Source organism: Bubalus bubalis, chromosome 9 (assembly GCF_019923935.1).
Source record: "Bubalus bubalis isolate 160015118507 breed Murrah chromosome 9, NDDB_SH_1, whole genome shotgun sequence".
Taxonomy (NCBI): Eukaryota; Metazoa; Chordata; class Mammalia; order Artiodactyla; family Bovidae; genus Bubalus; species Bubalus bubalis.
Window position 1 is genome coordinate 70,823,360 of NC_059165.1, and position 10,625 is coordinate 70,833,984.

The following is a 10,625-nucleotide window of genomic DNA, read 5'->3' on the forward strand; positions in this document are numbered from 1 at the left end:
GCTCTCTAACTTCATCCTTTTCTCTGGGTGTTAAATTTCTTTAAAATAGAAAAATCCTTTCCCTGGGATTTTAGTTACTGTCTTTACTTTTCTTCCTAGAAATCACACTGTAAAGAAGAAATCTTGTGTCTGTGATATTCTTTCAGGCATGGGTTGACTCTATGTCTCATACCAGCCCTCCCCTTCAGCCTCTTCCCCCACTCACCCTTTGTCTTCCTGCTTTAGACTACTCTTCCACTTAGGAACTCTTTGCTGAGCACCCCAATCCAGACAGAAAGAGGAAATGAAAAAAACAATGAGAAATCAAGGAAAGAAAAAGAGAAGTAGGTCAAAGAAAGAAAACTGGAAAAAAAGGACAAGGAAAGATATAGTATTACATAGTGAATGCCTGCTGCTGCTGCTACGTCGCTTCAGTCGTGTCCAACTCTGTGCGACCTCATAGATGGTAGCCCACCAGGCTCCTCCATCCTTGGGATTCTCCAGGCAAGAACACTGGAGTGGGTTGCCATTTCCTGCTACAATGCATGTAAGTGAAAAGTGAAAGTGAAGTCGCTCAGTTGTGTCCAACTCTTAGCGACCCCATGGACTGCAGCCTACCAGGCTCCTCTGTCCGTGGGATTTTCCAGGCAAGAGTACTGGAGTGGGGTGCCATTGCCTTCTCCAAGTGAATGCCTACCCTCCTTTAAAAATAAAAAAGTCACCTCTGCTTGAGGAAACAATAAGATGAAGAAATTCTGATAAGAAAGTAAAAATGGGGCAAAAAAGGTAGCAATCAGCAACAGAAACTGCAAGAAAGATAGGGGTGGGTGACAGGAGAAAGATCCTCACTAACCTTCAAGTGGATTTCCTGGAAGAAAAAGTATTCAGTGGGTCTCCTGTGGAGATTTCAGCATCAAATTCATTTTATTGTCCTCCTCTTGTATGTTTACAGTTATGAAGTCAGAGAGGACAGGGAGGAACCCCCCAGCTCTGACCTCCTTCCTCAGCCTCCACCAACCTCTTGGCCAGGCTCCAAGTCACCCTCAGGCTGCAAGCAATTTTGTAGCTTAGACAATGAGGCTCAGACAGTCAACAGTCTCCACTCAGCAAAAAGGAAAGGGAAAAATGGACTTAGTCGAGGAGATAGTGTAGGGCAGATGGAAACAGAGTCAGCATCTGTGTATCTGAGCTCACCTTCTGATGTCTGTCCACCTGCCATAGGTTGCCTCCCAGGCTGGGTGGCAGAACTGTCTCCCACTGCCCATGAGGTACTTAACACAGAACCTGAGTGAGGAAGTTAAAACTGTCCACTCCCAGGGGAGCCCTCAAACTCCAACCCAAGAATATGAGCTCCCAAGCTTGCAATTAAAGAAACTCAAACAGGGAGCCTGGGGACAGGACCAGAAGAAGAGGCAGTGGGACAGTGTGAGGAACCTTGATCATGAGAAGGGCATAGGGCAGCCAGGGCACAGGAATGAAGGGCAAATTCCTTGGTGTTCTACTCCCACCACAAACATATATCAATGGTTACTCAGTGACCTCCAGGGTCCACATGGAATCTCTACCTGTGACTGTCTCCCTGCCATCCACACTAGTTCTTTACCTGTCCCATAAAATCAGCCCACACTGACTGAGGGCCAATGATATGCAAGAGCTTGATGAGCTGTGCTTGAATCAAAAGTGAAGACTTAACACAGCCCTGGCCCTTAAATTTTATAACCAAGTGAGAAGGAAAGAAGAGCGCCTAGCTTCACTAGAGTCAGATGATAGTGTGGAAGCTGGGTGTCTTCCAATACTCTGTCAGATATTTCTGTGAGTTTACTGCCCTTCCCAGTTTTCTGTGGTCTAATTATGTTCTGTCATCCCAGTATAATCATGGACAGCACTTCCTTTCACTCTCAGAGGTGTCCCAGGTTGGATGACAATTTAAATAGTCACTTTGATTTTTGCTTTATGTCCCATTGAAGTAGATGAATTTTCAAAATGACCAGTTCTTTGGAAATAAAATGATCAGGCCATTAATTTCTGTCTTTCTTTTAAGTCTTTGGTATATGACTCTTTTTTAGTCTTTCATTTTATTTTTAAAATGAATTTTTATTGGAGTATAGTTGTTTTACAATGTTGTGTCAGTTTCTTCTGTACAGTAAAGTGATCAGCTATATGTATACACATACTTCTTCTTTTGCTTCCCTGGTGGCTCAGCTGGTAAAGAATCTGCCTGCAATGTGGGAGACCTGGGTTTGATCCTTGGGTTGGGAAGATCCCCTGGAGAAGGGAAAGGCTACCCATTCCAGTATTCTGGCCTGAAGTATTCCATGGACTATACAGTCCATGGGGTTGCAAAGAGTCAGACATGACTGAGCAACTTTCACTTTCACTCATTTAGGCCACCATAGAGCATTGAGTAGAGTTCCTTGTGATATACAGTAGGTTGTCATTAGTTACCTATTTTATACATAGTAGTATGTATATGCGGAGAAGGCAATGGCACCCCACTCCAGTACTCTTGCCTGGAAAATCCCATGGACAGAGGAGCCTGGTGGGCTGCAGTCCATGGGGTCGCTGAGGGTAGGACACGACTGAGTGACTTCACTTTCACTTTTCACTTTTCACTTTTATGCACTGGAGAAGGAAATGGCAATCCACTCCAGTGTTCTTGCCTGGAGAATCCCAGGGACGGGGGAGCCTGGTGGGCTGTGGTCTATGGGGTCGTACAGAGTCGGACACGACTGAAGCGACTTAGCAGCAGCAGCAGCAGCAGCAGCAGCAGTATGTATATGTCAATCCCAATCTTTTAAATTATACCACCACCCCTTTTTCCTATTTGTATCCATACATTTGTTCTCTATGTCTGTCTCTATTTCTGCTTTGCAAATAAGTTCATCTGTATCATTTTTGTGGGTTCCACATATAAGTGATATTATACAAAATTTGTTTTTCTCTTTCTGACTTACTTCACTGTGTATGACAGACTCTAGGTCCATCCACATCTCTGCAAATGGCACAATTTTTTTCCTTTTTGTGGCTGAGTAATATTCCATTTGGGGCTTCCTTGGTAGCTCAGTGTAAAGGATCAGCCACCAATGCAAGAGACAAGGGTTTGATCCCTGGATCAAGAAGATCTGCTGGAGAAGGAAATGGCAACTCACCCCAATATTCTTGCCTGGAAAATCCCATAAACAGAAGAGTCTGGTGGGCTACAGTTCATGGGGTCACAAAAGAGTTGAACATGACTTAGTTACTAATTAACAAACAGCAAAACAAATATTCCATTTTATATATGTACCACATCTTATTTATCTATTCCTCTGTTGATGGGCATTTAGGCTGCTTCTATGTCCTGGCTATTTTATTTTATATTGAGTATTGTTGATTAACAATGTGTTAGTTTCAGGTGTGCAGCAAAATGATTCAGTTATACATATACATGTATTTATTCTTTTTTTTTTCAAATTCTTTTTCCACTTAGGTTGTTGCACAATATTGAGCAGAGTTCCTTATATGACTGGTTTTATTTTCACAAAAACAATAAAACATGTTTTACCCACCAAGTTCTTGGGGCTTTCAGTTGGAGACTAATATATAGATAGACTAGTTCAGAGGGCTGAGAGAAGAGCTGGGAAGACACAGGGAGATGGAGACAGAGGGATGTAGGATAAAAATAGGCCTCTGACAGACTAGTGCCATGCAGAATAAAGTGGCTTCTGAGGAAACCCCTTAGAGTCAATTCACACTTTCTGTTTTAACCTCCTCTGCTCACTCTGCACTACCTGGTGACCTATGCCAGTTCCCCCATGAGTACCTGGTGTTTTCCCACCTCCACACTCTTGTTCAAGTTAATCTCCCACTGGAAGTTACTCGGCCTGCTTTGTCTTTTTTTATTGAAATTTTTTTCTGTAAAGACCCATCTAAATCTCATTGTTACTATTCTTACCTTCCAAAATTCACCCCATAGCCCTTCAGCTTTTGTTATCTCTTGCATTCTATCATCTGGTGTTCATTTTTCAGTCACTAAGTTGTGTCTGGCTCTTTGCAACCCCATGGACTGAAGCACACCAGGCTTCCTGTCCTTCACTATCTCCCAGAGTTTGCTCAAACTCATGTCCATTGAGTCAGTGATGCTATCTAACCTTCTCATCCGCTGCCACTCCCTTCTCCTCCTGCCTTTAATCTTTCCCAGAATTAGGGTCTTTTCCAATGAGTCGGCTCTTTGCATCATTAGGTAGCCAAAAAATGGGAGCTTCAGCTTCACTATCAGTCCTTCCCATGAACATGCAGGGTTGATTTCCTTTAGGGTTGACCAGTTAGATCTCCTTGCTGTCCAAGGGACTCTCAAGAGTCTTCTCCAGCACCACAATTCAAAAGCATCAATTCTTCAGCACTCAATCTTCTTTATGTTCCAACTCTCACATACATACATGGCTATGGGAAAAACCATAGCTTTGACTACATGCACCCTTGTAGGCAAAGTGATATTTCTCCTTTTTAACATGCTGTCTCTGTGTGGCATAGCTTTCCTTTCAAGGAGTAAACGTTTCTTAATTTCATGGCTGCAGTCACCATCTGCCGTGATTTTGGAGCCCAAGAAAATAAAATCTGTCACTGTTTTCACTTTCCCCCCATCTATCTGCTATGAAGGTCAGGATGACATGATCTTAGTTTTTTGCATGTTGAGTTTTAAGTCAGCTTTTCACCTCCATCAAGAGGCTCTTTGGTTCCTCTTCACTTTCTGCCATTAGAGTGATATCCTCTGCATATCTGAGGTTGTCTATATAACTGGCAATTATTCTATTCTACCATGTGAAATCTGTTATGCATGCAGGCTCAGTTGCTTTAGTCATGTCCAACTCTTTGTGACCCTGTGGACTGTAGCCCGCCAGGCTCCTCTGTCCAGGGGGATTCTCCAGGCAAGAATACTAGAGTGGGTTGCCATTTCTTCCTTCAGGGAATCTTCCTGACCTGGGGATCAAACCTGTGTCTTTTAGTTCTCCTGCATTGGTAGGCAGGTTATTTACCACTAGCCTGGGAAGCCTGGGAACTCTGTTAGGTTACTGTTTATTTTGCCTACAGAGTGATCAGGTGAAACTTGATTGCCTATAGCCAAGAAACAGCTTTATGTTTAGCTGGGACTACATTCACTCCTAGAAAATCTTTCTCTATGTTTTATGGAGATAAGACTGATACCACAGCTCTCTGGGCAGCTTTAGGTTAAGTCTCATCCCATTTAATTAATAAAGACTAGCTTTCAGGTAGCTATGATTCAGCCTGACACAGGTCACAGCTTAGATCTCCCAGCCAATCCAAAATTTTCACATGGCCCCTGCCTAGCTCAGGCCTGATTGGGAGCTTAGGGATCTACCACAGAAAAGAGGAAAAGAATTACACTTCACTCATTCTCCAACCCTTTTCATTCTGAGACTTATGGATCTCTTTTTCTTTTGTTTTCTGGGGTTGGAGAAGAAATCCTGCTGATGGGGCAATCTGTTGAAGAATATACATCAGTGTCATGGGCTGTTTAAATCAAAGATGGTGTAATATGCTGAATTTCCTTTTTTCTTTTTTGGTGCTCAGTGTTTATGTTTGTGTCTTTGTTTTTGTACTTAGCCAAGTGAGAGACTTTATTTTTGGGGGCTCCAAAATCACTGCAGATGGTGACTGCAGCCATGAAATTAAAAGACACTTACTTCTTAGAAGAAAAGCTATGATCAACCTAGATAGCATATTAAAAAGCAGAGACATTACTTTGCCATCAAAGGTCCATCTAGCCAAAGCTATGGTTTTCCTAGTAGTCATGTATGTACTGCAAGTTAGACTATAAAAAAAGCTGAGTGCTAAAGAATTGATGCTTTTGAACTGTGGTGTTGGAGAAGACTCTTGAGTCCCTTGGACTGCAAGGAGATTAAACCAGTCAATCCTAAGGGAAATCAGTCCTGAATATTCATTGGAACCCTGATGCTGAAACTGAAACTCCAATACTTTGGCCACCTGATGTGAAGAACTGACTCACTGGAAAAGACCCTGATGCTTGGAAAGATTGAAGGCAGGAGGAGAAGAGGATGACAGAGGATGAGATGGTTGGATGGCATCACTGATTCAGTGGAAATGTGTTTGAGCAAGCTCCAGGAGTTAGTGATGGACAGGGAAGGCTAGCGTGCTGCTGTCCAAGGAGTTGGACACAACTGAGTGACTGAACTGAGCTGGAGTTTGGTTCTGTCTCTGTGTTGTATATGCTGCTGCTGCTGCTAAGTCACTTCAGTTGTGTCTGACTCTGCGTGACCACATAGACGGCAGCCCACCAGGCTCCCCCGTCCCTGGGATTCTCCAGGCAAGAACACTGGAGTGGGTTGCCATTTCCATCTCCAATGCATGAAAGTGAAAAGTGAAAGTGAAGTCGATCAGTCCTGTCGGACTCTTAGCGACCCCATGGACTGCAGCCCACCAGGCTCCTCCGTCCATGGGATTTTCCAGGCAAGAGTACTGGAGTGGGGGGCCATTGCTGGTCAATTATTCTTTTTAGTAGCTGCAATGCTTGAGAATATGTTTTTATTTTTTGACCACTTGCTGATAGCTATCAGAAAAATAGTGAGCAAAAATTTACCCTTTTTGTTTGAGTTTGCAATTTATCCAGATGAGTGGACATAAATGTGGTACATATTCACAATGGAATACTACTCAGCCATAAAAAAGAATGAAATAATGTCATTTGCAGCAACATGGTTGGACCGAGAGATTATCATACTAAAGTGAAGTAAGTCAGACAAAGACAAATATCATATCACTTATATGTGGAATCTAAAAAAATGATACATGTGAACTTATTTATAAAACAGACACAGACTCACAGACATTAAAAAAAAAACAAATTTATGGTTACCAAAGGGGAAGACTCGGGGAGGGATAAATTAGAATTCTGAGAGTAATATATTCACCCTACTGTTTATAAAATAGATAAACAGCAAGATCTACTGTATAGCAAATGAAGCTATACTCAATATTTTGTACTAACTGATGAGGGAAAGAATCTGAAAAAAGAATATGTGTGTATATATATATGAATCATGATATATATAATATCAATCAATAAATAAATGTTAAAAAGAAAATGTTTTCCAGAAACAGAAGTTATAACACAGAGAAAACATTCATCCATCAGAGAAGAAGTGTTGGCTGGACCAAGAGGGGAGAGACCTGTCACTGGGAGTCAGTGGAGTGGTCTCACCTGAGAAAGAGACTAATGGTTGGGTCAGGTCTAGAAATTTTATTCTCTGCCACTCCTTGCTGTCACTCATTGCTCTCCTCTTTGATGGGACTAAGGAAAATTGCTTCTGTTTTCACAAATCCCTGGAGACCCCTCCCGTGCCATATCTTTGTCTCCAGTCTGCAAATTAACTCCAAGGGAAGGAAACCTCTTTGCAAAGTTCTCTGTTCTCAGCTGCTCCAGCAAACAGTCTCCTAGGGGGACATGGAGAAGAAAACTGGGGAATAAGAGCAAGGGAGTTCACCAGTCTAAGCTCCAGTTGCCTGCCTGCGAAAGGGATGTAATGTTGTTCACTATGAAATGTTTGTAGCGATATTAAACTAAGTAGACAATCAAGTAATTTCTCCCTGGCAGGTTCTCAGACTTGTAGTTACTATTAGTGCTACTGCCTCCCATTCTCTCCAAGCCTGGAAACAGAAAACAGCAAATACCTCCCTGTGGTTTGGTACAACTTCCAGAACCCAGTTCTGTCCTCTTTTTCCTCTGTGCATACAACAAAAGCATTTTGTTCCAGGTAAAGATAATTTTATTGCAAATGTGTACAAGAACTGGCATAGAGTTTAGCTAGGTGGATACAAGTAATACCAATAGTTCAATTAAAAACATTTAAAAACAAGTTTACAAATAGTAGATCTAATTCTCTCATTTATTTCTTCTTACTCCCCCAAAGGAGAAATAGTATCCTCAACTTTGCTATGTTAGAAACTAAAACAAAAAGTGGCAATTTTGTTGGAGGATTTTATATATACAACACTTAAAGATGACTTTTCTATGTGTCATGCACTGTGAATATACAAATGAACCAATATTTACCACTTTCCTCATGAATCTCACTTTATTCTTGAAGAATATGACTTTAAGAAATCTTTATAAAGTTCTCAGTTACATAGGGTGAAGAGTGAGATTTTATTAGCTTTATTTGGTCATCTAGCAGCATTTCATCAAAGACATTAGCGTGAGACAATATATTAATAGAAAAAAATGGATATCTATGTATACTCATAAAGAATATATGTGCCTGGTACATTGTAGGCTGTAAATCAGTGGTAGAGATTACCAGTAAGAGTTAAGGAGCTCTTGTTATATATATATATATACACACACACATACACACATATATATCCAGTTCATTTCAGTCTCTCAGTTGGGTCTGGCTCTTTGTGATCCCATGGACTACAGTACACCAGGCCTTCCTGCCCATCACCAACTCCCAGAGCTTGCTCAAACTCATGCCCATATATATAACAGACATATATATATATATAACAGACTTGTGGTTGCCTTGGAGGAGAGGGAGAGAGTGAGACATGGATTAGGAGTTTGGAATTAGCAGATGCAAACTATTATATAGAGTGGATTAACAACAAGATCCTTCTGTATGGCACAGGGAACTATATTCAATATGCTGTAATAAACTGTAATGAAAAAGAACATATATATATGTACACATGTATAATTGAATCACTTGGCTGTACAGCAGAAATTGACACAAATTTGTAAATCAACTATGCTTCAATAAATTAAAAAAAAAACAGTTAAGGAGTGCAGCTTGAGGCATTCTCTGACTGTAGAAGTAAATCCAGTTTTAAATACTAAGTGATAGCAATCCTAGAGCCTACTTATACACAGTACTTGAGCTTACAAAGTTCTGCGCTTCATTTCAATGTATTCTCCAAAAAAAAAAAAAAAATTAATCCAAAAAGATTGAGAGGAGGGAAGCTGGTGTTTTACCAGAGATAGAAAGTATTACTTTGGAGTTTAAACCTCCCTAAAACTTCAGGGTCATGAGCCTCATTATTAATGAGAAAACCAAGACTCAGATAGAAAATGTATGTAATATAACAAAGCCAGGAGTGGAAGAGTCAGGCACAAAATACCCTAACTCTTCAGTGCTGGTTGACAATCCTGCAATGGTCCAGCCCTTTTCTCAGGGCTCCCATCACCTCCCGATTTCTTAAGCTATAAATAAGGGGGTTCAGCATAGGAGTAAGGACTGTGTAGAAGACAGAGACCACCTTGTCATGGCTTGGGGCCCGGTAGCGCTTAGGTCTCAGGTAGATGAACATGGCTGCCCCATAGAAGAGGAACACAGCTGTCAGGTGGGAGGAACATGTGGCAAGAGCCTTTTTGACAGCCTGAGCAGAATGCATGTGGTGCACAGTTCTCAGGATACGAGCATAGGAGGCCACAATGATGGAGAAAGGAAGAAACAGCATGAAGACACAGCAAGCAAATATCACATTCTCAAAAATGGATGTGTCTATACAGGCCAGCTTTAACAAGGATAACATCTCACAAAAGAAGTGGTCCACCTCCCTCAAACCACAGTATGGAAATGTCATTACTACCACCATCTGGATCAAACCATCTGTTATCCCAAAGACCCAAGAGCTCCCAACAATTTGGAGACAGACCCTCTGACTCATGAGGATGGGATAGTGAAGTGGGTGGCTAATGGCCGCATACCGATCATAAGCCATGAGTCCTAGCAAGAGCCCTTCAGAACCCACAAGACAGACAAAAAGGCCAATTTGCATGCCACAACCCACAAAGGAGATGGACTTCCTGCCAGACAGGAAGTTGGCCGCCATCTTGGGCACATTGGTACAAACCAACATGAGATCCATGAAGGAGAGCTGACTAAGGAAGAAGTACATGGGTGTATGAAGTTGAGGATCCGTGAAGATGAGGAAGATGAGGAGGACATTCCCACAGAGGGCCACTATGAAGACCATCATGACTGCTGAGAAAAGAACAAGGTCAGTGGAACTGTGGGAAAAGATGCCCAAGAGGACAAAGTCATCTGTGGATGATTGATTCAACCATATCTCCATGGCTCAGCTGATGTTCCTGGTCACCTGAGAACATGGACAAAAATTATTGAATTGACTGACATATCTTTATTGGCAGAAAAGTCATAAGACCAATGGGGAAAATAAATGATTGGTGCCCAAACCTCAAAAGAACAATGAGGTATTAGATATAGAGAATAAACTAGTGGTTACTGGTGGGGAGAGAGAGGGGAGGAGGGGCAATATAGGGGTAGGAAAGTGAGAAGTACAAACTATAGGTATAAAATAAACTACAAGGATATATTGTGCAACATGAAAATATAGCCAATATTTTATAATAACTACAAATGGAAATAATCTTTAAAAATTGTAAATAATTATATTGTACATCTGTAATTTATATAATATTGTACAGCAATTATATTTCAATTAAAAAAAAAAAAACAGTGTGGTCTTCAGTTGCAGTGAGATTTTTAAAATAACCCCAGGAACAGGGCCTCAATAAAACTTGGCTGATAAAAATTCAAACTAATACCCTCAGTTATCCTAAGTAGAAATCCAAGAGCTTTCTTGTAAAATCTTTAAAATTAATGTCT

The 10,625-nt window shown here is 41.3% G+C and overlaps 1 protein-coding gene across 1 annotated transcript; it reads right to left on the bottom strand.

Moving 5' to 3' along the window:
- Window positions 1–9,123: 9,123 nt before the first annotated feature.
- LOC102407406 (olfactory receptor 2V2) lies at window positions 9,124–10,071 on the bottom strand. Its single transcript, XM_006075907.3, has one exon. It carries the CDS (start codon window positions 10,069–10,071, stop codon window positions 9,124–9,126), a length of 948 nt encoding a protein of 315 aa, XP_006075969.2.
- Window positions 10,072–10,625: the final 554 nt, after the last annotated feature.

What these genes read in the sequence shown, in the direction of transcription:
- LOC102407406 (XM_006075907.3), bottom strand. Translation starts at nt 10,071, where the DNA reads ATGGAGATATGGTTGAATCAATCATCCACAGATGACTTTGTCCTCTTG.